The sequence below is a fragment of the Nyctereutes procyonoides genome, unplaced genomic scaffold (genome assembly GCF_905146905.1).
Source record: "Nyctereutes procyonoides isolate TBG_1078 unplaced genomic scaffold, NYPRO_anot_genome, whole genome shotgun sequence".
In the NCBI taxonomy this organism is placed as follows: domain Eukaryota; kingdom Metazoa; phylum Chordata; class Mammalia; order Carnivora; family Canidae; genus Nyctereutes; species Nyctereutes procyonoides.
The window spans coordinates 38,869,084-38,897,056 of record NW_026575131.1 but is presented as its reverse complement, the minus strand read 5'-3'; the positions used below and the strand labels follow the sequence as shown (position 1 = coordinate 38,897,056).

Genomic DNA, 27,973 nt, shown 5'->3' with positions numbered 1-27,973 from the left:
CGCCGTAGCCTCTTGCCCGCCCCCCCCCCCCCCCCGGTCCTGCCAGGGCCCGCCTGGCCCTTTAAGGCTGACCGAGCTGGGCCCCAAGTCCGGGACGCTCGTGGGGGGTGGGGGGGCGGTCACGTGGGCTGCGGCCGGCGCGACTCGGCTCTAGGCGCTCGCGCCCCGGGCTCCCGGGACCGCGGTCCCTGCCCCTCGCCGGCGCCAGCCAGGTACTCTGCTGTCAGGGACGCCCTCGCCAGGTACGCCCTCCTAGGCCCCCTCTACCTCCCACCCCCTCCGGCGCGCAGCCCCTTCCCCTCCTGCCAGGTGTCCCGCAGGACTCGCTAGCGCCCGGTCGCGCCACCACCGCCCCCTGCCTCGCGTCCGTACTTCGGACAGTTCCCTCCCGGCTCCCGGCTCCCGCTCCCGGCGCAGTCTGCTGCCCGCAGCCCCGCCAGGCTCAGGGGCTCCAGGCTGGGGTGTATTGGAGGAGTCTAGGCCGAACTCATTCTTCTCTTACCCTCTAGGTGACCCCGGACGCGCCAGGCTGGGGTCGCCTCTGAGCGCCCCGCGGGGGCCATGGATGGTGAGACAGCAGAGGAGCCTGTGCCCCCTCAAGGAGCACCCTGCGGACCTGGCTCAGCTGGCGCTCCTGCCCTCGGGGGGCGGCGGGAGCCCAAGAAGTATGCAGTGACCGATGACTACCAGTTGTCCAAGCAAGTGCTGGGCCTGGGTGTGAACGGCAAGGTGCTGGAGTGCTTCCACCGGCGCACTGGGCAGAAATGTGCCCTGAAGGTTAGTGGCCCCTCACTGCTCCGTGGGTACCTGGAGGGCCCAACAGCAGAGGCCTGGGGGTGCACCAAGATATGCCCAGGACCCCTACTAAGCTTCTTATGATCAGTATCTCTTTTCCTTCTCACACTCCCCTGTAAGGTCAGGCTCCTTGTTCTCCTTGCTTTACAGATGGGGGAAACAAAGCTTAGTCTAGTTAAACTCAGGGTGTCCCAGAGAGCAAGGGGTGGAGTCAGTATGGGTAGAGTCTGTTGGTCCCGGAAACAGGGAAGGAGTGGTTCCTGACTCTGGGTTTGTGGCTGGGCCTCTGTGTTCTGACCAAAGGTGGGGGGGAGGGGCTTACTTGGCTTGGTTGTTCCTTCCATATGAAGCTCTTTTTTTTTTTTTTTTTTCATGAGAAACTCTTTTGACTGGAATGGATCTGAGTTTCCCTCTATCTGAGACTGAGTCTCCACCAAGCCTTGGGGTGAGGCTGCTTTCTCTTGTGGCCCCTGATGGCATGGGCTAGAGTAGGGGGTGGGAGCCTCCCAGGACTGGCCCATCACACTTGTGAGCAGGAGGCTGCTGATGGGCTCCAGCTGAGTCACTGGCCCTACGTCGTCAAAAAGGGCAGGTCTTCCTCCAAGCTTGACTCACCCTGGTTCCTGGGCGGAGGGCAGGCTAGCCATCTATCCGTGTCACACCACAGGCTCCCTGGAGGCCTGGTAAAGAACTCACTGATACAGGTGGAATCCAGGGAGTTCTGGGGGTGGCTGATCTAGCCACATATTTCTGGCTTAAGTCATTTAGTTCCGGGCCCAGGACCCTGCCCCATACCCAGAATGCCTTGAATCTGTTGACACTGGGAGCTTCACTCAAGAGCAGTTTGTGCCATTGGCCACCTGGACAGGTAGATCATAGCAAGGAAAGTGGCTCCTGGAGGTTAGAATACTGCAAATGATCTTCTCATTTTACAGACATTATAATTATGAGCCTGAGTGCAGAGTTCTGCAGACGTGGCTCTAATCTCTGGCCTGCATTTGCCAGCTCTGTGACCTTGGACTAGGTCCTGGACTCTGGAAACCAGGTTTCTGCCTCTGCTTAGGGGGAAAGATAAAGAGTTTATGTGAGCTTGGAATGAGATGATGCCCGTAGAGTAATTGGTACTAGGCCTGATGCAGGCCTGGAGAGGTTATAGGACTTATTTAAGGCACAGTGTTTGCAAGTATCTGAGCAGGGACCTGGGTCCAACTCCCTGTGTTTTTCCTGGAGGCACTAGGGCTGATAGGATGGGTCTGGAGGAGGCTCAGGGCTGGGCTGGTGAGGGGGCTGGTGAGGTTGAGCCTTGGGCACAGCTTCCTCATCTACTAACCCAGCAGTGGAATGGGGTGGGGGGTGGGGCCCTATCTCCGATTCCTTTAGGGGAAAAGTGGCTCTTCTCAGAGGAGAGTCTCTATCCCTTCCCTCAGTACCGTCTTAGCTCTCTCATCTGTGCTCGGGTCAGGGGCGGTCTGGGTAGACAAGGGGCCAATGGAAGCCAGAGAACTCTTCTTAATACCAAGGCTTTGGCCCTGTGAGCCAGGGCTGGGCTCTGACCCACCCCTGCGGTGTTTCAGATGCTGTGAGCAAGGCAGAGATGGAGTAGGAAGACAGAGATCTTGGGCCAGGTAGCACCAGGTTTAAGCAGGGCTGGGTCCAATCTCTTCTCCATAGGTGCTGTGTCTGACAAGTGACTTTGAGGGAACTTCTGACTGCAACACTTTCCAAGATACCTCCTCTTGAATCTAGGGCCTCAATGCTTTCTCTGATCTAGATTGGGAAGTAGGACAGGCCTAGAACAAATTCCCCTCTGAGACCCCTTTAGGTTTTATGGGTGAATATGGCTAGAGCTACTGCCTTGGGCCTTCAGGACCTGGCCCTAGGAGAACATGGATTAAATGTGCCTCCCACTCCATCACCTTCCTTTGCTGGCCCCCAGCCCTCCTCTAGTGACCAAGTCTGGAATTTTCTACCATCTGGGAGGTCTTTACCATCTTCCAAGATGGTGCTAGCACAACTTTGAAATATTGTACTTGTACTGTGAGTGATGACTCTAGCCTTGAGGAGGAGAGTGGCATTTTTCTGCTTAGCCTCTGCCCCCTGCCATCTCTGTCCTTCTTGGTGGTACAGGCTGAGTGCCCTGGCCTTACTCCATGCCTGTTGCTCAAGATGGCAGATAATGCTTAGCTTGAAGCCTGGAATGTAACAGGCATTCATAAAACAGGAAGAGTTGTGGTCAGTGTCCTTGTAGCTGGGGGCCCTGGAGAGACAGGCTCCTCCCCGGGATGCTGGGCCTCTTCCCCTTTCCCTCAGTCCCTGACCACTGGAGTCAGTGGTCAGAAATCATGTAGCTTGATTGGGATGAGAGATTGTATCACAGGCCAGCATCTCCTTCCCTACTAACTTCCTGCCCAGCCCACTTACGGTCCTCTGCCTCATGGCAGGCAGAAGTGACCATGGCACTTAGATAAATAAAAGCAATATGAGGTTTTAAGAAGACTGAAGGGCTCTGCACGTGGGAGGAGAAGTAGAGTCTTCTTTCCTGCCCCTGCTTTCTGGGCTCTGGGGCTAGGAGCCCTCCTCTCTGACCACGGGAGTATGTTGGAAACCCCTTGGGCCCCCAGTGCTCTTCTCTCCTCTTCTTTATCAAACCAAGTAGAGTGCTGGGGTGCTGGATCCACGTGCTGGGGAGTTCCCACATTGCTCCATGGGTGGGGCTGACCTGTTGAAGCTGGTGCTGTAGAGCTGGATTTGAGGCTGGGTGGGGCTGCCAGGCAGGCCAGGTACTTTCTCATTTGGCAGCTACCACCCCCTCACCTGCCATCCCCCGACCTGTCAGATCAGCCTTGGCAGGACCATTTGTTACTGAGTCAACAAATCAGGAAGCATGTGGAGGGGCTGGCAGCCCTGTCCAATGGAGTCCCCTGTAGGGGTTTCACTGTACCCAGCCTCCTCCCCAGGCTGCCCCTCTCCTGGAAGGAAAGAAGCTGAGGAGCTCGTGTGCTACCATGCTGGTGGAACCTGCTGAGCTGTCATTTAATTTAATCTTCTGTTTAAAAAAAGATTCTAGGAGGGTCATCAAATCCTAAAAAATGCAAATAGTGAAGTTTTTGGCAGAGATTGTTTTGAGCTGCTTCACATCTGCCCAGGTGGCCTTGCTCACAGGTTTAGAAACTGTGCTCAAAGCCTAAACCTCTGCTGGGGATCCCCTCTGCTGGGACTGCCAGGATCTTCCCATCCTATCCAGGAGCAAATGCCATCTCTCTAGGCCTCAGGCCTTGGTACTATGGATTCTAATATTCTCATAGATGGCTAACAGTTTTCCAGACTGTTCTGTCTGGCAGGCCCTGTCCCCAGTGCATGATATATATTCTCTTACCTAATTCCTGTCATTCCCATTCTGAGGATAATGTCACTGATATTCAGCAAGGTGGATGACTTGCCTAAATGCACAGCTGAAGAGTGGCAGGCTGTGATGTGAGCCTAGCAGTTTGAAACCAGAGTCTCAGCATTTAAATCACTCATGCCTCATGCTAGTTTATGGGGATGTAGGAGGCCGCTGGCACCATCCTCTGTGGTTCCACCAGGAGACCAAGTGCTGCTGCTCATATTTGTCTATATCTGCCCAGCTCTTCTCACTGTGCAGGACTCTCTGCTTGTGAGTGGACAGATGGTCCCACAGGCCAGCACACAAGGACATGATGGCTGTGGAACTGTCTCAGAAAGGTTGTGTGGTTCATCCCAAGGCTTGTGAGTCTCAGACAAGCCCAGCCCAGCAGACTCCAGACTGCCACAGGCAGGAAGTGAGGTCAGTCAGTGGGCGAGAGGAAACTGTGTCTGGGCTGGGCCAGCTAGGGGAGACTTCCTAGAAGAGATTGCCAGCTTTATTCTAAGCCTCTGGTCTGAGAAGGATGTGAATGACAGAGGGGGGCACAGGCTATATGTGATAACATGCCTGTTTTGACTGCTCAGCACCTGCTGTAGAGTACCACTTCCCCACTCACAGTCGTGTGTGTCCTGGCAGGATGTGGCTGATCTCAATGGGGCAAGTGTCCAGGCCCCGACAGATGCTGGGAGCTGTGGAAGGACTCTGAGGGCTGCGTCTTCTTCTGTGGAAGAAGAGTTCTTTACATAGGGCCTTGAAAAAAGGTCAGCGACTCTCCCTTTCATTCTCCCACAACTCAGATTCATACCTTAACCACCAGGGGCCTCTTTCTGTCTTTGGTATCTTCCCTCACTAAGTGGGCAAAAATTCTCCTTCCTTCCCCCAGAATTTTCTTTCATGACATCAGCAAAACCCTCACGGAACACTGTTGCTCAGGGTGCTCTAGGGGCTTCTAGGTCACCTGGGCTGTCATTTAGTTCAGGCTGTTTGGGAAGGAAGGGCCTGGTCTCTGTGGCAACAGAGGTCTGTTTAGGTCTCTGCTGGGGTTTGCACTTGGGGGAGCTATTTCCCTACTTGGATTCCTCATCTCTTCCTCTGAGGGCCTCCTTGGGATATCATCACAGGATACCTCTGTGAGTGGGCAGCAGATGGAGCATCTACTTGTGTAGTCCCCTCACCTCTTTTAGTCCAGCCTGGTGACAGGTTGCCAGGTGTCCAAAGATGCTGGTCACCAGGCAAGAGTTGAAGACAGTGGTGATCCCTAGGTGCGGTAAGAATATGCACCCAGCCCTCCTTTGTGTGTGGGTCTGCTGCTCTTAGGGCAATAAGAACATGGCTCCTGTATTTTTCTAGGAGAATTTCGATTCTGCTAGCCTTGCTTCTGTCTATTCAAGAACTTATGTGTTCCCATATGAGAGGCTCCCTGGGGTTGAGAGAGGGAAGGGCTTTGGGCTTGAAACCCTTCCTGACACTTTCTCCCTGAATGACCTTGGACAAAACGCAGTTTGAGAATCTTTTGCAAAACCATCATCTCTGTGGTGCAGTTGAACCCTGGGTTTGAACATGTGGCCAGAGGGGGATTGAGTCTTGGTGGCCATAACTGTCCCTGCATTCCTGCTATGAGACAGCACAGGCTAGCAGACACTCTCCGAGGGCTGCCGAGTACATCTTTCGGTAGCCTGTTACTGGCCTTCGTGAGGGTTCCCTTGGGCCCATTGTGCACCTGGGGAAGCCAGCCCCGTGTGGGGGTGAGAAGGAATGGTATGAAAGGAACTTTGGGTCCTGGATTCCTCCCTGCCCTCCCACCCTTTTGGAACTAGGTGGACTAGGTCCTGTGGAATTGTCGATAAAATCCTGCTCCTGGAAACTGTGGGGGTTTTGCTTAGAGCAGGAGTAAGAGAGGAGGCTGCCATTTGAGGAGACAAGGAGCTTCAGGAGGCCTTTTTAGCACTGGACAGGTGAGAGACACAGAGAATATAGATTTGGTTTTTTTTTTTTTGCAGATTTGGTACTTGGGTTGCCTTTTTCTTTAGACTAGGGCTTTGTCCTTGCTGCTTTCTCTTTATGGTACTTTCTGTTCTTCTTTTCCTCCTTGTCCCTTTCATTTCTTCTTTCCCCACTCTGTTTCCCCTGCTGTCACTTAGTCCCTTCCATCTCTGGCCTTGCTACTCTCTGTCTCAAGAGTTTCAGACTTAATGGGCCTCTTCTCTGCAGCCCGCAGGCCAAGGACAGGTAGAGGACAGATGGGGGCTGGTCAGGTGCTGAAGAGTCATCCTAGTCACCCTGAAAGTCTCCCCCTGACAGCGACAGCCTAGGGTAGGGGTAGGACAGGAAGGAGGAGCATCTGGCTGTAACCATGCCACTGACAATGTCCTCTCCTGCTGCTGGCCTTGGCAGTCAGAGCAGTGAAGTCAGGAACATTTGGGCCAAGCTTGTAACCTGAGGAGTCCCCTGTGGAGTGTGGGAAGTCAGCTTTGGCCGTGGCCTGTGACCTCTACTGGGTCTCCTTTTATGGCTCAGTGGTCTGAGACTTTTGCTCAGGACAACAGTGTGAGACCAGGAACACTGTGACTCCCAAGGATTCTCTGGCTGACGCTGAGTAGAGAAGGGGCTCGGGTCAGGGCCAGAGCCTCAGAGCCAGTGGGAGGAACTTGTGGACAGACTGGGAGGGCTTGAACATGAAGTGCAACCTACATCTGCTCTAGGGGCCCAAGCTGTATGTGAGCTGCCCTGCACCAGCTGGGATGAGTACCCCAGAGCATCCGACTCTCTGGCCTGCACCCTGCACCTGACCCCCTTGGCTCAGTGACACTTGAGGCTATTTTCAGGGGTGTGATGGGCCAGGGCCTGAACTTGCCACACCCACCACTCCATTCCTAAGGGTTCAGCCTCCAACAAGGGACTCACAACTTGTTCTGTAGTTGTTCCCCCAACCTAAACAAGCCCTCTTCTCAGGTTGTGGTGGAGGAACAGGCAGGTACTCTCTACGCTCTCTGGCAGGCAGTGCACATGGGGTAGAAGTTGGGGGTGGGGGGATGGGGATAAGAGCACCCACTTATCCCTTGAGTGCTTCCTACATGCTAAACACGAACACAGAAGAATCTAAGAATGGGTTGTGTCACCTCCATGTCATGGAGACAGAGAGATTCAGGAAGGCAAAGCAACTCATTCAGAGTCAGAGCAGAGACATGCCCTGGCTGGGCTGGAAGCTATCCCTGGGGGTCAGGAGCCAGACCTCTTTCCCAGGCCACAGTCCATCCATCTATAAATTGAGGGGCTGGATTCTCTGCTTGACAAGAGCCCCCCTTCTAGCTCTGAAGACCTTTTCAGTGGGCAGTGATTGTGGGCATTGCCAGGGAAGTAGGCAGGTAAGTAGTGGTGCAAGTAGATGGGCAGTGTAGAGACTGGCTAGAGGTGCCTCCAAGATGCTTGTCCCGAGCTAGCTAGTAAATGATGTTACTGGAGAACAGTCAGCTGTGTGGCTCCACTAGCAGGGTCTGTGTCCTGCTACAGACAGGAACTCAGAGTTCTGACTTAGGTTTGAAGATATTTTCCATTCTATTCCATTGCCCAGCTAAAACCTTTAGTCAGGCTGAGCCTGTACCGGGTGCATCTTTACCATAGGAAGGCCTAAGATGGGAAAGAGTCACTGTTGCCTGTTCCCAGGGTGGGAGTGTCCTTCAGTGCTGCCAGGCTACTATCCTGGTCTCTCAGAGGACTTCCCCCTCCTCGTGGCTATGGCTCCAGGGCATGCTCAAACACCAGGACATCTTCCCAGGAGTTGGAACTATCAGAGCCCTCTAGCAGGAACACAAGCAAGGGAGAGAGAAGGCCAGGGCCAAAGGAAGTTGGAAGCCACTGTCCCTGCCTCTGCTGGGAGGAACCTGAGTAAAGCAATAGCTGTCTGTGTTCACCCAAGCCTGTGTGGGGAGCTATAGGGACATGGATGAAGCCAAGGGAAATAGAGCTGCCAGCAGATGTGATGTTGGCTGTTGGCTTCAGAAAGAGCAGATCTAGGGGGATGGAGTCAGAAGGTCCCCTAGGATCTCTACACTATGCCTCTAGGAGTAGTCTAGTCTGTACCCCCCCCCCCCCACCATTTATTCCTCTCTTATCTTTGTGACATCTCCTCCAGGGGGACAGAGACCAGCTGTCACTCATCTCAGAGTTAGAGGGCATTGGGTCTCCTATCTCTAGGGCTGGCCAGGGGCATGGCCTGCTGGGTGCCTCAGCAGGAGTCCCCTGGGCATGGCTTCACTTGCCCTGGTCACCTCCTGCTTAGGGAACATGGCCACTGCCCTCTGTAGCCCCATTGCCTGTGTAGGCATCACTGTGGCACAACTGGCTGTTTGGGGGCTTAGATAGTGGCTGAGATGGGGGGGGGTCTCTTCACGAGGAGGGACCATTAAAGGGACATTGCTTCTGAGATTAGAATAAAACACTTGCACTTGCTGAAATTTTCCAGTCTTAGGATGAAAATGTCCTATTTTTACACTGTCATAGGAGAAATAAAAACCAAGATAATGTTTCACCAATAATGTAGCTGATTTTTTCCAAAAAGGTGGCTTTTTTTCCTCTAAGAAGTTAAAAGGAGGATAATAGAACCGGACCTCTGAGTATGCAGTCAGGGGCCTCAAAAGGCACCCGAGTAGTCTTTCCTCAAACCCTCTGTCAGAATTCTGTGGGTGGAATGCTGGGCTCCAATGCCTGCCTGGGGCAAAGGGACTTCTGGTTCTGCCACTTACTCTTATGTAATCTCCGAGAGAGGGAGAGGGAGAGGGAGAGAGGGAGAGAGAGAGAGAGAGAGAGAAGGTTGTAGCTCTCTCTGGGCCTCTTTCCCCTCCTATGAAGTAGATGCTGGTAGTCCCAGACCTGCCTATCCTCCTGTCCCCATTGCCATGTGTGAGGAGACTGCACACCCATTTCCACAGCTGGAGCTGAGAGACATTAAGTGATCAGCCCAGAGTCACCACATACTTTGAAGAAGGGGACATTTCTCAAAAGGCTGCATGGAGGAGTTGAGGGGTATCAAAGTGGTTGCCATCTGAGAGTGAAGATGTGCCCCTTCCCTGGTTGGCCAAAGCTGAGAGCTGGCTTAGGTTATCAGGGCTCTACCTTGCTCTTCCCACCCCCATCCCAGGGTCCCTCCCCTGGGATCAGCCATCTTATCTTCTCACCACCCCGAGGGTCTGTCCCTTTCTCTCTGGGCCTTTCACAGCAAAGCAGGCTCCAGAGACTCTTGATTTTTGGTCCATTTTTGCAAAGCCAGGTCCAATCCTGTCCCTCTCAGGGTTTGAGACCATTTCTTGTGACATGCTGGATTGCAGGGAGTCTGTCTCCCCTTGGTCCCAGAGGCTGCATCTGGATTTCCCCAAGTTCTGAAGGTAAAGAGTGTGGGGTACCTCAGGGCAGACCCAGGGGAATCCTGAAGCCCATTGGGCAAATCTCAAAGCCCATTTCCACTCAGTATCCCTTGGCACTGTGCTAATCTGAGCTCTCTATGTGTTCTTGTTCCATCCTCCTGGCCACCTGGGAACATGTGTCCCAGGTCCTCCTGTTACTGCTCCTATTTTCCAGATTGGACTACTGAGGTTCAGAGAGGTTGAATGGCCTGTCCAAAGCTATAGGCATGTGGAAGATAGAAGTGACCCCTGCATCTGGCATCCAGATCTGTCTGACCTGGAGGCCTGTGCCCACAGTGGGTCCTTCATAGTACATAGTCCCCTGGCTGAGGTCACTGGGACCCCCTGAGCCTGCCCCCAACTAGCACTTATGTTCTTGCTGTCCCTCTCCCTCCCTGCCTTGGAGCCCAGCTCAGCTCCCTCTTTCTGGAAGCATTCTTCTCCTCTCCCACCCATCTCTAGCTCTCCCCAGACCTGGTACTTTTGCCTTTGTTTCCAGGTCATCTGTGGCTGGTGGGAAACAGATAAACAGGCTATCAAAATTTAGCAAATTGAAGGAGCCTTTGTTCCTGAGACTCGACAATTTCCAAATGTGTGTTGGATCTCCTGTTGACAGAGCTTCCTGGGAAGACAGCCGGTTTGGAGCCTCAACCATCCTCTCCTCTCTCAGGACCTGGTAGGAGGCAGTCAGGGAGGCTCCCAGCCCAGCAGCTTCCCTACCCTCACTCCTGTGCTCTACTCCCTGCCATCAGGTGCTCTGAACTTGGCCTGGAAGGGGGTTGTTTGGGGGCTCTTCTTCTTCCTGGGCTCCCTTGGGTGGGCTACCCTGTCTTGCCTGCTCTGCTAGGGTCTGGCTCTAGAAAGAAAAGAAAAGGGAGAGAAGGAGCCAGGACCAGTTCCCTAGGGGTTATATCCTCATCAAGCACTCTAATTGGCAGTAACTCATCCATAGACCCCCAAATCCTTGAGGACAGAGTGCCTGTGACCATATTTTCAGCTCCAGCTCCAGCTCCAGGCCTAGCCCTCAGGCAGGGCCAGTAAATGTTGGCAGAAGTAGGGGTGGGATCTATAAAATGGGCAGGCCTCCCTGGGCATCAGGATGAATCTTGGTTCCCAGAAGACTCCCGGATGCAGAGGTGGCCACATGTAAGCCACAACTTCCCTGAGCCTCAGTCTCCTGGGCCACTGTTATAACAACCACCAAGTGCAGAGCCTAGTCTAGACCCCAAGATATGGGGCCAAGCCCTGCATATGAAAGGAGCAAAGTGGCTATCTGCATTGGCCCCACTGCCTAGAAGCCAACAGATGGGTTCAAGTCCTGACTCTCACTGCCCAGCTGTGTGACTTTGGGCAAGTCACATAACCCACAGTTTCCCCACAGTTCAAGGATAATACCAGTTCTTCTCAGGGCATGGTGAATACTGAATGAGGTGATGTCTGTGATCAAATGCTGTGGGCAACACACCACTGGCAGAGCACCAGGGAGAGACAGCTGTCATGAGGGGGTTGCTAAAACTGATCCGACTCTATCAGGCCCTGAGCATCCAGCCTGGGCCTGGGCATTTGGGGTCAGTGGTGTCATGCGAGCTGACCTCCCTGGAACTTAGCCTGTGAGGAGGAGTGGTAAATGGACCAGGCAAGCCAGAGGACAGGATACAGTCAGAACTTAATGAAGTGAGGTCTGATCTGGCATGAGGCCAACTAATCCATAGCTGCAAAATTGGTTCCATTAGCTCCTTTAATGAGCTACAAAAGCTGGGCAAATGAGTGTGTGTGAGTAGCGGTACATGTCTGAGGCTCTAATTTGAAACTGTGGCTAGAAAGTTAGATTTGACACTGCCGGCAACTCTCCAAATAGCACTAGTGCCCTTGGAAGGGATGGGCATTGGGGGAGGGGGGACCATGGGTCTGGCTTTATAAGAGGATACTGAGGACTTAAGAAAGAAATTCCTGCTTCTGAATTCTGAATTTGAGGTCAGTCTATCCCATCCTATCCCTGAGGCTGTGGCCTCTGCTCTGAGTGGACAGAGCAGCCTACAACGATCATGGGCTGGCCAGGGACCACAGTGAGGTGTGTTGTGGTGCTAGCAGCACAAGGCAGGAGTGGTCTCAACAACTGACCATAAAATGAATTTAGCTACTCCAGTGGTGTGTCTCTCATAACATTAGAGATCTGTCTAATGGGGAAAATAATCCCAAATAATCAGAACCAGGCGCCAGAAGGGACCTTAGACGTGGATGAGTTGAACACTCTTATCAAGGAGGGAGTATGTTAGGTTCAAAGTGCTTTTTCTTATCCATGACCTCTATTCTCTGTAGAGAATAGAGGTTTCTCACAATGAACAAAACAGGAGTTGAAAACCCATATTTTCCTGTAACATTCCATTAAATTCTGGAGCCTGGGTGTTTGGTGTTGAATGTGTGCAGCACAATGTAATCAATAGCCCAGACATGCAGCTCTTCAATGTTCTAGAAAGTCTGCCCTTCCTTGCCTGAGGCTGGGATGAGACCCCAAGTGGGAGACGAGGTATTGTGGGGGGACATACTAGTCCTTCTTATGTGTCTCCCTCTTCTCCATACTCTAGCACAGAACAAAGCTGGAATTCCCAGAAAGCAGAGGGTCTGGTGATGTTATCTCAGGCCCCTGGTGGGTATGCCAGGCTCCAATGCCACATGCTGGCCCTGGTCTTTAGGAGTGGATTTATATCAGATAGTTTCATACGAATCTTTCTGTACCAAAATTATTATTGAAGGCATCCTCAGAGTGTTATACTTTTCCCTCATGTAAGATCTGATGCTGAATCCCTTTAAGAATTTGGTCTTGGAAAAAGTTCAGTGAATGTCTATGCTTCTCTTTATGAGGTGATGAAAGCTAGCAGAGCCTATCTGGTTTCCTTCTTTGCCAAGACTCTCAGGAAGCTCAGAATTAAAATGTGTCTGTCCTCAATTATAGTTATGAGCTTACATGGGTTTTTGGTAAATTTTATTTTTCTCTGCGTTCTAAAGAGAATCTGACTTTTGTTTTGTTTTATTTGATTTCTGTCATGCTTTAGGATTATAGAATGCCTGAAATCCTGTTGTCCATGAATAGAGCAGTGGAAATAATGGGACTTAAAGTGGCCCACTGGGCAGTGAGAACAACTGGATACCTGGCCTCCAGGAGATTCCCTTTGCTGTAAGGATGATGTTTCTCAGTCTGTGGGTTGTTATGAAATCCAGAGTTAGTATTTCTTAATTTGTTAGAGCCTCACTGATGGGAGAGATTGCAAGCCATATCTCTTCCCCGGAAGGAGTAGGTGTTCTCACAGAGGCCACAGAGAAGCTTGGCCCAGGCTGTAGGTTAATTGGCCGGGAGTGTGGAGGTTGGGTTGGTTGGGGAGGATGCCTGTCCAGGCCAGTGGCCTTGTGTGTGAGATAGATGGAGATACTATGAACACTTTTTACTTGAGAAACCCCTGGCCGTGGGGTCAGCCAGATATGGACTACTGGATATGTGAGTGAGCACATGGGCCTGAGTAGGTGGCCTTTTGGGGGCTAAGAGGTGGCTAGAGTAGGGTATTGGGGGCTTGTCCCAAAGCTGTGTCTTTACAGACATCCCAGTTCTGTTTGATGCTCTAGGAAAGCAGACAGAGTGCTTTTACAGCTCTGGGCAATGTGAGGTGATGCAGAAGATGGGAGAGGAGGTCTGAGTGGAGGGGTCTGGGCTTGGTCACCTGCTTGGGCAAGGCTGTCACAGGATGAGTAGTGTCAACAAGATCTCTAGTCTTTCTTGGGCACCTCTCTGTGCCCAGTACCCCGGTAGGCAATTCTGAGAGATAGAAAATATTGGATGAATAAATCGACAGATGGGTGGGTTCCACTCTCTGGGGGTTCAGAGTCACTATTGCAGGGGCTGGAGACATGCATGCCCATGGCCCCACACTCGCACACATCCACCACCCCCATGCTCCCTAGACCTATACAGCCCCAGGGGCATACCCCTTATATGTGCCTGCATCCATGTTCCTGTGCAACCCTCCCGGCCCCCCCACACCCCTGCGGAACCCATGCCTGTGCACACATTAATTTCAGAGCAAGTTTCCCGTTGCCTGTAAGTGGTAGTTTTGGTCGATGCCTCTACAACTTGGTGCCACCCCCTTCTCTCATTTCCCCTCAGGGAGGGGTTGTCTGGACACTCAAAAGTCCCTTCTCTTCCCTGTTCAGCCTTGCTACACTCCAGCATGGTGGCCCCAGGGCAGTGACTTCATTCTCCTGGACCTCTCTTTCCTCAGTCTGTAAATTGGAGTTGCTGGCCCTGCCCAGCTGGCCTCACAGGGCGGCACCAGCGTTCCCATGAGATAAAGGGAGAGAGTGTTTTGTAAACTGCAAATTGTTTTCCAGTCAAATGTTGTTCTGGCTTTCCCAGCTCCTGAACTAGGGAGTCCTCCCTGTGAAGGCTGTCCTGGGCCCTGCTAGGCCAAGTCTCCCATTCCACCTGGTGCTGCTGGGGCTGGGGCGGGCGGCGGGGTGGGGTGGGTAGGTGGCACAGGCCCCTCTGCCTCAAAATCTGCTGAGGCTGAGGTCTACTGTCTGTTGGGGTTGGCAGGGGTCTTGGCCATGTGGCGGTAGGCTCTGGGTGCTCAGAGAGTTTGGCAAAGGAGAGTGAGGGAGAAGGGAGAGGTGGAAACTGCTTCATCACAGCCTGAGGCTAAAGTAGAGTCATTTGTTCAAGGAAATGTCCTCTCAGATTTGAGACTCATTAACTCCAGTGGGGGCCACAGCTCCAGTACAGCCAGGAGCCCCTCCCTGCGGAGCAAGCCAGGGTTCTGTCTCCTGGGTGTGTGGGTGCCTGCTGGGCACTGGCTGGAGCTCTCAGGAGCCATCACAGGCCCTCAGCTTTGGTGGACCCCTTGGGGGCCCAGGGACAGGGGGTGGGAGGGAGGCAAGGGCAGAGGCTGCTGAACTGGATTGTCAGAGGACTATGCTATCTTCTTTCCTTCCTAGCTGTGATCCAGGACCAGGTAGGCCTCATTGGGTTCAGGCATTTGGATGTGGGTCTGTGGAGCCCCAGGGGCTGTGCCATGGGGAGGTGATGTGGGAGTGGGGCCATAGTAGTTACTTTGGGAGGAGACCCTGACCAGAGTTTTCCCTTCCCCCAATCTAGCCCAAGCACTGTAGCTCAACATTAGGGAAAGAGAGGCCCAGAGAGGCAAAGGAACCACCAAAGGTCACTCTGAAAGTAAGAGAAGGATCTGAGCCTCCTCTCCTAGACCGGTGCTCATTTCCATGCCTGGGAATATTGGGGCTCTCGCTTGGGGACATCTTATATGAAGGGTTATGTGGACTCATGTACCTGCGTGAATGAAGCCAATGGATTGCCATTTATAACAATGGCCTTGTGGGCTGAAGTGGTCAGGATGGGCTCCTTGGAAGAGAAGGTAAAGTCTGGTTCACCAGGGAGGGTGGGTGAGGCACAGTGGGGAGCAAGTTTGGCCAGGTTGTCATGTCTCTCATTTGTTGACCCTTCCTGGGTCCTTCTCAATTTAATTTTATTCTGTCCTCATGATGAGTTGTGAGGGTTTCTTCCTCTTACCCCACCTTACAGATCTGTTCAATAAGCCTACAAATATAAACTGAGCCAGTGCTCTGTGCCAGGCTCTGAGTCCCAGTACTAGGACCCAGAGGTGACCCAGCAGGCTGACGATGCCCTTGAGGGCCCATGATCTGATAAGGGAGGCAGCCTGGTGCCCACCAGGCTCTCTATCTCCCACCAGGCTGGGGGATCAGCTGTGGGGTCTGGGACCAGTTACTTCCCCTCTCTATGCCTCTATTTCTCAGCTAAGGAATGGGGAAAATGAAGCCCCTTGCTCCTAATATTTAGAAAGGGCTCAGAACAGAGCCAGGCACATCGAAAGTGCAGTATCTATACATGTGTGTTTGTTTAAAGAGTTATCACAGGAACAAGCTAATTGTAGGTTGTGAGCCAGTGCAGCACAGGAGGGTGGTAGGAAGGGCAATGACATGGGAGCTTGCTGGGAAGCTGGAAGCATTTCTGTCTTGGGGGTGTGGGTCACATAGGGGTGCATAGCTGTCAAAACTCATCAAGATGGACTCTTGAGACCTGTGCACTTTACTATATGTGAAGTATACCTCAGTGAACAAAACACATATATAAATAAAGAAAAGGTGAAGGGAGAGTGAGGGATCCTTGATGTCCTTCTTTGTCAGGGTGGTCAGGGAGGGCTTCTGAGAAGAGGTGATATTGGAGGGAAAGGAAAGAGGAAGGGAAAGGTTCTGGCTATGGGGAAGACAGAGGTGATATTGGAGGGAAAGGAAAGGGGAAAGGGAAGAGGAGAAGGTTCTGGCTATGGGGAAGACAGATGAGGAAACTGAGGAGGTTTGGGGCCACACTCAAGGCCAACCCAAAAGATCGAGAATGATAGCCCAGGAGGTTTCTTGGCAGCTGGGCCTAGGTGGGTCAGGTGCAGGGCTCTGGCCTCTGTCATCACCCCTACAAAGAGGCTAGTGGGGACATTTATTGTGTTTTCTGGGTATGGTCCTCTCCCCACCCCTGTGCCTGTTCTCAGAGCCTTGGCACTCAGAAAAGGACTATTTTCATCCGTGTGGGAAATGAGTTTCTAAATATGGACTGAGTAGGGTAGGAGGCATTCAGAGGTTCCAACTCAGGGCAGCTTCACCTGCTCGCCCACCTCAGTGAGGCGCAGGGTATAGGCTCAGGCCATGAAGCCCTTGGGCCGCTCCCTGGCCATCTGCTCCCCTCCTCCTCTCCCTTCCACAGGCCTTCCTTCTAACACCATGTCCACCCTCCCACCCTTTGTTTGTTCAGGAGCCCAGTGTTTTCTGTGGCCCTGGCCAGGAACCTGTAGGCCAACCCTACTGGAATTGCCCTAAAGCTATTCTCAGCCTGGTGGGAGATAGAGAGGCAAAAACCATAGGAGGAGATGCCAGGAGGTCTTTCCAGAGGAGGAGACATCTGAACTGAGCCCAGAAGTTTCCTGAAAAAGAGGGATTTGACCCAATGGAGAAGGAGAAGGGCAAGAGTGCACATGGCATAGGCAGAGTGAGGACTGCTCCAGTCAACAAGTACATCATTCTGACCAGAACAGAAAGGGTTGGGGGTCAGGGGTAGCAGGCAATGAGAGGGAGGCAAGCCTGAGTGCCAGGGAAGGAGGTGGGGATAAAGAGTGGGGGCAAGGATAGGTGGGGCTGAGGACCCCACTGGGAGGTTTCTGGCTGTGTACTTGGGATTTTACGAGAGAAGAGAGAGGATTTGGGTGTAGGGTAAGATGCCAGAAGCAGGGCAGAGTGAGGAGGGGATCCAGGAACCAGCCTGGAGATGTCTACAGGACACTGTCAAGTCAGGCCAGACTGGGGAGGAGATGGCAGGGGGCAGAGAGAAGTGTAGGGAGGCCACGCAGAAAAGGGTGCAGAGGAGACAGAGTAGGGAGGGAGGATGGTGCATCTTGGGTCCTGTGGCTAAAGACTGGGATACCCTTGGCTAGAACCACCTCAACACAGTGGGGGTGAGCTGGTGTGGTGAGTGGGGATGACTGAGCTCCTGTGCCCAGAAATGTGAGCAAAAAGCTGGTGCTTAGTAGCCGTGTGGGCATGGAGCTGAGAGATGTTCTGGGAGGCAAAGGCAGCAGGAGCAAGGACTGGTTTCCAAGCTGGGAGTCTGTCCACAGCAGCTTCTATGTGCCCCATCCTGGACTGCTTAATGGAGCAGGGACCCCACCCAAAACTGGTGGAGGGCCTTTTACCCCCAGGCTAGGGCCAAGGTGAGCAGCTCCAGAGATGGAGGAGCAGCCACGGGGCAATAGATGAGAGAACCTACAGGCTTCCTCTATACCTCAGTCGACCTTTGCCTAGAGAGCTTGGTCCTGGAGTCTGCCCCATGCAGTGCCTTGGCAGAGGGGAAATAGTCCTGTAGAGGAGGACACCAAGGCCAGGGATGGCCCAGGGTCCTGTGGGTGCTGAGAAAGATGAAGCTGATCTGAGGCCTAGCTTGAGGTCTGACCGTGGTCCCCAACCCTGATCAACTAGGAAACAAATTAGGCAGGGTCTCGGGTGAGCAGTGCTGTGGGAGGATGGTTTGCTCTGCTATCCGCGTTCTGGACCACCTCACCCTGCATGCTGTTTTCTCCCCTACACCTCCACCCAGCAGGACTGCTCAGGGCCTTGCTCATTTCTGGTGATTGGCCTTCTGATTGGCAGCCATAGCCTAGGGGCAGCCTGGGGCTGAGTTAACCTGAGCAGGGATCCTGATGCCCGCCCACCCGCTGCATACCATGCTGTGATGCATCCTATGGGGATGATTCTGTTATTACTCCATTTCACAGAGTTGTGGGCTGTGGCTTGGAGCTGTAAATGTTTGCCTGAGGTCACACTGAGTCACGGGAGGAATTCAGCCCCAAACCCAGGCCTCAGCCCATTGGGCTGTCCCCTCCTTCAGCTAGGGTCCCTCTTGTACCCCTCTGGCTCTACAACTCTTGAGCCACCCCATTGTAAAAATGGAGTTCAAGGGATATGTCTGGGGTCTTCCATCTGATGTGTGATTTGTCCAAAAAGCCCACTCAACTGCCACTTCACTTGCAGCCCCCAAGAAGGAAAGCAGGCTTCCTCTGGCCTCTGAGCCTTTCCAAGCCATCAAGTACCTCCCAGGGCCTTCTTGTGGTCATTGGACCACAAATCACAGAAACCTGGATTTGAATCCTCATTCTTCCCCTCATAAGGTGGGTGACCTTGGGCAGGTCACAGGCCTCTCTTGAGCTCACATATTCTTGTCTGCAAAGTGAGGGTGGTGGCACCCTCTGGGTGGCTGCTGGGGAAGTGGGCTGTGTGCCTGACACTTTCTGTGCCTACCTGCTCTCAGCTCCTGTATGACAGCCCCAAGGCCCGGCAGGAGGTGGACCACCACTGGCAGGCCTCGGGTGGCCCTCACATTGTGCGCATCCTGGACGTGTATGAGAACATGCATCACAGCAAGCGCTGTCTCCTCATCGTCATGGAATGGTATGCTGGCCCATCCAGCTTTGGTGCCTCTTTGGTACTCTTGTGGTCCCCAGGCTCCCACCATTCTTCTAGGGGACCTTCTTGCTCTTAAGATAGCAGCTCTGGGAGGCACCCCAACCCCTGAGCAGTAATGGAGGGGCAGTTGCAGGCCTTGCCCATGGAGCCATATGGCTGCCACAAGGCTGTTCCCACCAGGGTGGGCGGGGAACTACAGGGCCTCCTATATGGCTCCCTGGGTGTGATTTCACTCTGTGAGGAAGAGCTGAAAGAGTTGTCAGAAAAGGTAGGCAGGCCCTGAGTGTGGGTGGGGTCGGGGGTTGGGGAGAGATTTGGGAGGAGCAGGACACACACAATCACCTCCACCTTTTCCTTCTTACCTGGGTTTCTGTTCCCGTGTCCCACCAGATACTAGGAGCCAGTGACCTCTTCTACCTTGTACTTCTCCCAGTAGCACTGTGGCTCAGCCCTAGCCTTCCTCAAACCCTGAGTCTTGTGTCTGGACCTTGAGCTCTCCCAGTAGTACTGTGGCTCAGCCCTAGCCTTCCTCAAACCCTGAGTCTTGTGTCTGGACCTTGAGCTCTCCCAGTAGCACTGTGGCTCAGCCCTAGCCTTCCTCAAACCCTGAGTCTTGTGTCTGGACTTTGAGCTCCTCCCCATCTACCTTTAAGCACCCCATCATCCTACAGGTTAGCAGCTCTTGAGTCAGATTTGAGGTTCAGATTCTGGCTTTACCACCCACTAGCTGTATGATTTTGGGTAGCTCTTAACCTCTCTGATTTTCTGTAACTGCTGTCTAAAATGTGGAAGAAGATCTTTTTTTTTTTTTTTTGAAGAAGATCTTAAGGTAGTATTTGCCTATACCTGACTCCACATTCTAAGTGCTCTGTGTATACTGCTTATTCAGTTTGCACAACTTTGTGATATTGGTGCTATAAATCTCATTTTACAAAAGAGAAAGCTGAGGCACAGAGAGGTAAAGGGACCAGGCCAGGGTCACATAGCACTGTAGGTGTTCAGGAAATAGTGGTTATGATGATGACAACTGACATCTCCTCCCTTATTTGAGGAAAACTCAGACTTGGATGAGGATTGGCCTGCCCTAGGAATGCAAGGGCCCCCTGATGACCTGAGGATCTGAGCCTACCCTAGTTCTAGGAGACCAGGTCAACCCACCCAAGCTGATGGCCTGCTATACAGCTGGGCACAGGGAGGCTGCCCGTAACTGTTCCCCAGGGGCAGGGTGGGCAAAGCCTAATCTCTGGGCCCACGATTCAGGGCAGGGGCAGGCTGACACCTGATTCAGGGGGCCCTACTTCTAGTCACTTTCTCTTCCAGCATGGAAGGTGGTGAGCTATTCAGCCGGATTCAGGAGCGTGGTGACCAGGCTTTCACCGAAAGAGGTACATGTGTGTATCAGGGCCAGAGGGGCCACACAGAGTTGCTGTGTGATGCTAGGCACGGCCCTGCTCCTCTCTATGCCTGTCTCCCCAGTTGAACAAGAGAGGGTGGGGCAGGATGTCCATACCCCAAGAGTTCTATAAGTTTGTAACATCTTGTCGGAGATGGATTGTCCATGGCCTTGGGATGTAGGCTTCAAAGCCTCTTGGTGACAACCAGCACCTTAGCTGGGAAGAGGTAGCCCAGGCCTAAGGTAAGAAGTCCAGATGGGCTGCGGCATCCCCAGAGGAAATTAGGATGACTGTGTTGGGGTATAGGATGGGTGTCCTGGGTAGCAGGACTGCTATCACCATCTTGTGCTGCTGCAGGGGGGAATGATAGGGTGGAAGCCCCAGGCTCCTGGACCTTTGACTGGCATTACTGGCCCTTCCTCTCTCTGTGTCTGCAGAAGCTGCAGAGATCATGCGGGATATCGGCACCGCCATCCAGTTCCTGCACAGCCAGAACATTGCCCACCGAGATGTCAAGGTGAAACACTAGGTTGGGGAACCAGAGAAGGGAATACACAACCCCCAATGGCTCCCAGCACCCGCTAGATGGAGGCAGGTTTTCTTGATCTGCATTCTCTGTCCCTCAGCCCAGTCCGCTCTTCACAGCCACTTCTCCTGTGGTTCCAGCATACTCATTCTGCTCTAGCCAGATCAGTCTCCTTGTTTCTTTCAAACACTGTGTAATCCCAATAGGCTTTTAAAAAATACATTTTATTTATCTATTCATGACAGATACACAGAGAGAGACAGACACACAGGCAGAGGGAGAAGCAGGCTCCCCACGGGTTGCCTGATGCAGGACTCAGTCCCAGGACCCCAGGATCACATCCTGAGCCAAAGGCAGACACTCAACCATTGAGGTACCCAGGCACCACCCCCAATAGGCTTTAGAAGAACTGGATACCTACCTCAAGCCAGTAGACCCTGACAAGCATCCTGTTTAATCCTTACCTAACCCTATGAGGTAGGTGCCATTACCCATTTTACAGAAGAGGAAAACAAGTCTCAGAGATTGTGTCTTGCCTAACCCTGAACAGATGCTGCACTGGTATTCATTAACTCATTCTTTCAGCAAGGATTTTGTTTTTTTAAGATTTATTTATTTATTTATTTGAGGAGGGGAGGGGTGGGGCAGAGGAAGATAATCCTTCAAGCAGACTCCCCATTGAATGTAGAGCCATCCCAGGAGCCTGAGATCATGACCTGAGCCAAAACCAAGAGTTGGGTGCAGAACTGATGGAGCCACCCAGGTGCCCATCAAGGATTTTTTGTGAACATTCAGTGTGCCAGATCTGAGGAGGCAGAGGCTGCCTGCCACTGTTGGGGCTTCTGTGAAGTAACAGCCTTAGTTTCGATAGATTAGGCCCTATAATGCCAGCATTTAAAAAAAAAAGTTTTTTAATGCCAGCATTTTTAGAAAAGACTTATTTCATTTATTTTAGAGAGAGAGAGAGAGCAAGAGAGAGCGATCATGTGTGCGAGTGGAGAGAGGTGTGGAGGGAGGAGCAGAGGGAGAAGGTGGTAATAACCAGACTCCCCGCTGAGTGGGGCTCCTTTCCAGGAGACTGAGATCATGACCTGAGTTGAAATCAAAAGTCCCAGGCTCAACTGACTGAGCCACCTGGGTGCCTCTAATGCCAGGATTTTAAGGGAAAGAAGCTGTTTACTAGGAGGCAAGGAGGAATGAGCAGAGGGGGTCGCATTCCTGGGTCTGCTTGCTCTTTCAGCGGATGGGCTTCAGACATGTTCTGGAGGCTCAGCTCTCTACATGTCCTATCCAGGGAGGACTGGGTCCTAGAAGTCAGCAGGAACAAATGGGTGAAATGCAAACCATGTGAGGCAGCCCCATGTACGTACACATATATGTGCCCACCACCAGCGCAGAATCTGCAAGTCTTGAGTCGTCTGCCCCAGGTCTAGAGTATCATCTTGAGGTCTGTTTCCTCCTGAGACTGGGCCGAGAGGAGCTGAGGGCCCAGCTGCGGCATCGTTCTTCCTCTGGCTGAGTATTGCCAGCCCATTTATCCTTTGATTCTGGATACACATGGACCCACGACAGGCTCACCTTCTGAACCCTTGCTTTATTTTGGCTCTGGCTTCCTTGTTTTCCCCCCGAAGGAGAGAAAAACCTTCTGTAGAGGTGACTCCTTTGTGTAGACTAAACATACTTTCCGGTTTTTATCCCAGTCCAAGGTCAGATCATCTCAAATAGAACCAGAGAAAAGGCTTTCACTGGCCCCAGACTGGAACTCCATCCAGCACCCTGTCTTTCTAGCCTAGCTCTGCTCGACAGTCGCCCCTTTCCTACATGGCCCTAGGTACTACCCATTCATTAAAATCTAGCTTCAGGGCTGCCCCCTCCATTCATACCTCCCCACTGCTGTCTTCCTCCAGGCCTCTGCCTCTGTGCAGCTCCTGGGGTCTAAGTAGTGGGGGCCTTCTCCCTGAGCAACCTCAGGTGGGTTGCCCTGTTGCCTTGTTCTGGGTTGGGTACAAGACATGTGCTTGGCGACATGAGCAGCCTATCCTGCCCCAGAATGGTCATTTTGGTATTTCATGGCAGCATCACCAACTCAGGCTCAAATTTCCTACCCCTGGCCTCTGTGGCACTTGGCTCTTCACAGCTTTGGCTGAACACTTGCCTCTGTTTCCCTTCTGCAAAAGGAGGATCACCTCCTAGCCACCTTGGTCTTCTCCATATTTGACCCACATTGTTGGCGACCAAGGCCCAGGTCTTTTTAGTGAGATGGAGCTGGCTCCTTCTGAATTGATTGGGGTGATGGAAGTCTGCCTGAAGGTCATCTTGACACTCTACCCCCACCTGGTGCCTGACTCCAGACCAATGCTTTCTCTTCCTGGCCCAGCCTGAAAACTTGCTCTACACGTCCAAGGAGAAGGATGCAGTACTCAAGCTCACCGACTTTGGCTTTGCCAAGGAGACCACCCAAAATGCCCTGCAGACACCCTGCTACACTCCCTATTATGTGGGTGAGTCCTGGGCCCTGCTAGCTGTGGGGCCTGTGAGTGGCAGAAGCCACAGGGTTAAAGCCCAGTAAGGAGGAAGGATTCTGTCTTCGTGGAGGCGGTGATGTGGGGGGCCGGAGGCTGCAAAAATATTCTCCCAAACTTCAGCTTCTGCTTTTGAAAATAGATCCAGGAAAATTCTGGCTGTGGCCTGTGAGCTGAATGACATCACAGCAGCTCTAAATATATACGTGATAAAAGGCTGCCATCAGCTTGGGACGGAGCCCAACTGTGGTTGTTTTTCTCCAGTTTTTATCTTTCTGGGATTCATATTCAGAAAGGCCTTTCCTCTCATATTAGAAGGATACAGCCAGCCACTTGTCTTGAGGGAGAGGGTCCCTTAGGCCAGGGCAGGAATGGGACTTGGAGGTGGCACATGCTCATGCTGCCTTGGAGAAACTTCCTGCTCCCTTGCAAGTGGGGAGCCAAGATCTGGAAAAGCCCCTGCTGAAAAGGCCCCTGACCTGAGAGGTGTGATGCCTCGCTTTACCAAGGGCTCTTTCCCCTCAGGGGAGGCCTTCTCAGCGAGCTACTTAAGGAGTAGGGAGCCCCTGAGATGGCTGAGATGGCATCCTGTTTACCAGGATGTGTTTTGAAGTTTCTTGGCTTAGAAATCTTCTGGCCTACCCATCTTATCACACAGGTGGGAAGAACCAGGCCCCATGGGATGGTGGCCAAGCTGAAGGTGGAAACCGGAGCTCTCCTCCAGCCCCCGCCTTGTCCGCGGCCTAGGCCATGCATCCACGGAGACCAGGGACCCAGGGCAGCTGGGGGGCTGAGGCTCTCTCACCTGTGGTGGGGCCATACCAAATTCTAGACTGGCCTTCTCTCCCTTTCTTCCTCACCAAGGCTGATATCGTCCCCAAAGAAGCTAGGAGGCTATCATTCTTTACAACCTAGCCAAAAAGTGGGTTTATTTTTTCTGGGAGCTGTTTTACCTCCCCCAACTTCACACACATGCTGCCTTCCCAGAAGGTGCCAGACACCAGTCTGCTTTGCCCCACCCCCAACCCAGGCACCTGCTCCCCACCTTGCTCAGGCTTCAGGCTCCTATCTGGGCTCCAAGACCCTTGGGGCTGAGAGCCCTCCTGTGCCCTCTGCCCCGGTAGCTCCTGAGGTCTTGGGTCCAGAGAAGTACGACAAATCGTGTGACATGTGGTCCCTGGGCGTCATCATGTACATCCTGTGAGTACCACCCCCCTCAACCTCCTATACTGCCTACTTCCTTGTGTACTCAGTACCACTTCTGCCCCCATCCCCACCCCAACCCTTGGTGAGGGCTTTGACTGGGCCATTCATCATGCAGGCTGCTCTTCCCTTCTGGTCAGGGGACATCCCTCCTTCAGGTTGCTGGAAGGTCTCTCCATGCCAAGGGCAGATGACATCCTGGGATGAGCCCAGAGTCCAGAGGGCTAGTATTCTTGCCAAGGTGGCTGCCTTGGTGGCTGTCTTCCCAGTCAGGGATTTGGGGGGAATGAGTCCACCCTGATGCTGCCCTCATACCTGTGCTGAATGACCTCCACTCTCTCCCAGCCTGTGTGGCTTCCCGCCCTTCTACTCCAACACGGGCCAGGCTATCTCCCCAGGGATGAAGAGGAGGATCCGCCTAGGCCAGTATGGCTTCCCCAATCCTGAGTGGTCGGAGGTTTCTGAAGATGGTGAGTGAACCTTCTGCCCCAGTTCGTTCCACCAGACCCCATTAGCCTTCATCCTGCGAGATACCACTTCAGTGTCAAAGCAACCTATTTTCAAATCCTGGGTATGTGACATCCCACTTCCCATTTCCCAGCTGTGTGACCCTAGGCAAGTCACCCAAACTTTCTGAACTTCAGTTTCTATATCTGCTAAATGGGCTCAAAACTTGCCTCCTCAAAACTTCCTTGAACTCCTATCCCTTATTATTTTCCCTTTGGGGACCACAGACAAATTTGCCCTGTATCCATTCTCTATGGCTGCTTAATAAGTTGCCCCCAACACTTGGTGACTTAAAACAAGAAACAGTTATTAGCTCAGTTTTGGTGGGTTAGGAGTTTGGCAGCACATGTAGAAATAGGGCAACTGGCTCTGAGGAACTCTGCAACCCCCCCACCCCCCCTATTCCCTAGCCAAGCAGCTGATCCGTCTCCTGCTGAAGACTGACCCCACAGAGAGGCTGACCATCACACAGTTCATGAACCATCCCTGGATCAACGTGAGCACCTCCTTGTCCTGTGGTGGGGGGGGGTGGTGAGCTGGAGTGGGGCAGTGGGCAGGAAGGTAACAGCTCTGGAGGGCCCTGGTGCAAGCCACAGATGGGTGGTGGGACCCCACCATGAGCCTGATTTTGCCACTGCTCTGTTTAGGCTCCTTTACCTCCCTGAGCCTTGCTTCCCATATCTGAGGCCAGAAGAAAGGGGGTGGGGGCTGGGAGCCAGTGCTGTCCCATGCACCTGTTCTAATCCATGGGCTTGGGGCTCCTTCCAGCAATCAATGGTGGTGCCCCAGACGCCTCTTCACACAGCCCGAGTGCTGCAGGAGGATAGAGACCATTGGGATGAGGTCAAGGTGAGTGAACACTGTCTTAGTCTCCCACGGTCTTGGGAAAAGGAACTCCAGGGGGGTGGCTCCCGAGAGCCTGAGTCATCAGCCTCTCCCCTGTTCCAGTACACAGGGTGTCACTAACTGCACCAGTGGTCCAGCGGGGCATTCAGAGCACTGGGTGGCATGACCCCATTCAGGATGGCACTCATGGCACACTGGGACTTGAGGCCAGGGGCTCAGTGAAGGAAGGGGCTTTGGCCATAACCCCCCTTACAATCTACATTTGGGAGGGAGGTCAGCTTGGCTTTAGACTCAGCAGGTTTGAGCCTGGTGTGAGCATATGGGACAGCAGCTCAGAGCCCCAGGACACCCCAGGCACAGTCTTTAGGCTTCAGTCCCTTGGGTCCCCCACAGGATGGTGTCCCCTGCAGGCCTGTGATTCTTAGCAAGTGGCATAGGTCCAGGTCCCTGTCCCACTCACCCTTGGTGTGGTCGCAGGGGGTCACTATACTTTTTCTGCCTTAGTAGATAAGTCACAAAGGAAATGGAGTGTGGATTATGTGACACAGGGGATGACCTACTGTTGGGTGTGCAGTGGGTGCTCGGGCAATACTGGCTATCACTGCCCTCATTGACATTAGTAAGGGGCTGGAGACAAGAGGGTGATGGCTCTTGAGGCTAGTACATCCTGACTTCTGCGGACAATTGTCATCAGGAGGAGATGACCAGTGCCCTGGCAACCATGCGTGTGGACTACGACCAGGTGCAGATCAAGGATCTGAAGACCTCTAACAACCGGCTGCTCAACAAGCGGAGAAAGAAGCAAGCAGGCGGTGGCTCCTCAGCCTCACAGGGCTGCAACAACCAGTAGCGCATGGGGCCATGGACGAGCCAGGCCTCTCCACGTGGGGGACAGACGGGACTGTGCTGAGGTCCTGCCCCAGAGGGCCTGGGGTCATTTTTTTTTTTAACAAAATGATCATTTTGTTGTGTTTTAATTTGTCACCTAGAACATCAGGATGGGGGACCGTGACTCCAAACCTCCTTAGAGGGGGCCCAGAGCCTGGGAGTAGGGAGCCACCTGCTGTAGCTGCAGTGCCTTTGGCCAGAGCAATCTGAGTGAGATGGAGCTCTGTTCTGTGCCGGGGCATGGCTTTAGACTTCTGGGGTACCAGCAGTTGTGGCAGGCTTCCCTCGTCCCTCGGAGACACCCCCCTATAGGGTGGTCAGATGGGCCTGGCCTTGGGAAAGGCGGCTGGCCATTGGTTGCCATGGTGACCAGGGACCGGCTTGCTGTCTGTGAATGCTGAGTGAGAGAGCCAGGGAGGGAGAAGGGGCAGTTGAGGGTCTGCCTCTGCCTGCTTGGGGAGGCTGGGCCCCTCACGCTGCTCGATCCTCTCAGGCTTCCTCCCTTCGGTCTCCAGAGGCCTCAGGGAGGCCGCAGGGTCCGAGGCCCAGGGTTGGTCTGCCTGCCTTGCTGGGCAGTCCCGCCTATCTTGCTGCAACTCCATCGCACATGGCCCCTGGAGCTCCCTCCTTGAGTCCCTGGGCCTACCGATCCTGTTACTACCTTTTACCCAAAGAGTGGCCTTTCATCTCAGGGGAGGGTGGGAGGTATTTTTAACCCTTTTCTACTTTGGAAAATGTCACTGTGACAAAAGCCAGTACAGTTCTCCTGCCCCCACCCACTCAGTGGATCCCAGGCAGGAAAGCTTCTCTCTGTAACGGTTCATCCTTCACCTTGTTCTGGTTTATGGCAGGGGCTGTTTCCTGGTGTACTTTTGTGAGGGTGGGGGCTTCCCATTAATCGGGGTCTCTTTCTACACTCTTGGTCAGACCCAAGGCAGTGGAGAGAAGTGCTGAGTGATGCTTAGAAGGTCTGGACCCTCCAGAGAGGATCCTTTCCTTGCTGGCTCAGGCTTACCCAGTGTCACACTGCCCAGGGTAGCCTCATGGCTCTCAGAGCCTGATATGGGCCTGACAAGTGCCTGCAACCCAGCCTGGTTCCTGACCTTTCACTCACTGGCTGGGAAAGCCTAGCCCACATCAGATAGAAAAACACTGCTGGGTTTTACATCTAGATAGTAATAAATACATTTTGGCATTTCCCTCCTGGTTCCTGGATTTCTCTGTCTACATGAGTGGACAAAAGTGGCCCAAGGGCAGCTGCTCACACCTACTAGTAATTTCCCTCCCTTTAGGCCTAGTAAACATGCCAGGCTGACTCCAGGGCCATTGTGGCCTCGCCAGGTATTGGAAAGGTCAGAGGAGCAGAGGAGTGGCAGCTGCCTTATGCCACCAGTTCTGGGGCACCCAGTGCACTGTGTGTGTGACACCCACCCCCAGGCCCCGCGTGCGCCAGTGTCTGCCCACAGTGGCCACCCCCAGCT

The 27,973-nt window shown here is 53.2% G+C and overlaps 1 protein-coding gene across 2 annotated transcripts; it reads left to right on the top strand.

The window, feature by feature from the left end:
• Positions 1 to 62: 62 nt before the first annotated feature.
• Positions 63 to 27,691, top strand: MAPKAPK3 (MAPK activated protein kinase 3). Of its 2 annotated transcripts, none has more exons than XM_055343311.1 (11): positions 63 to 242; positions 510 to 777; positions 18,452 to 18,591; positions 19,927 to 19,991; positions 20,438 to 20,517; positions 22,904 to 23,027; positions 24,173 to 24,248; positions 24,597 to 24,721; positions 25,169 to 25,254; positions 25,527 to 25,607; positions 26,299 to 27,691. In XM_055343311.1, the coding sequence occupies exons 2-11, from the start codon at positions 562 to 564 to the stop codon at positions 26,452 to 26,454; spliced, it is 1,149 nt and encodes a 382-aa protein (XP_055199286.1). In that variant the 5' UTR covers positions 63 to 242; positions 510 to 561; the 3' UTR covers positions 26,455 to 27,691. The 2 variants fall into 2 exon arrangements, with proteins under 2 accessions (XP_055199286.1, XP_055199287.1); XM_055343312.1 differs by lacking the exon at positions 63 to 242 and adding an exon at positions 18,175 to 18,311 and having other exon boundaries at positions 622 to 777.
• Positions 27,692 to 27,973: the final 282 nt, after the last annotated feature.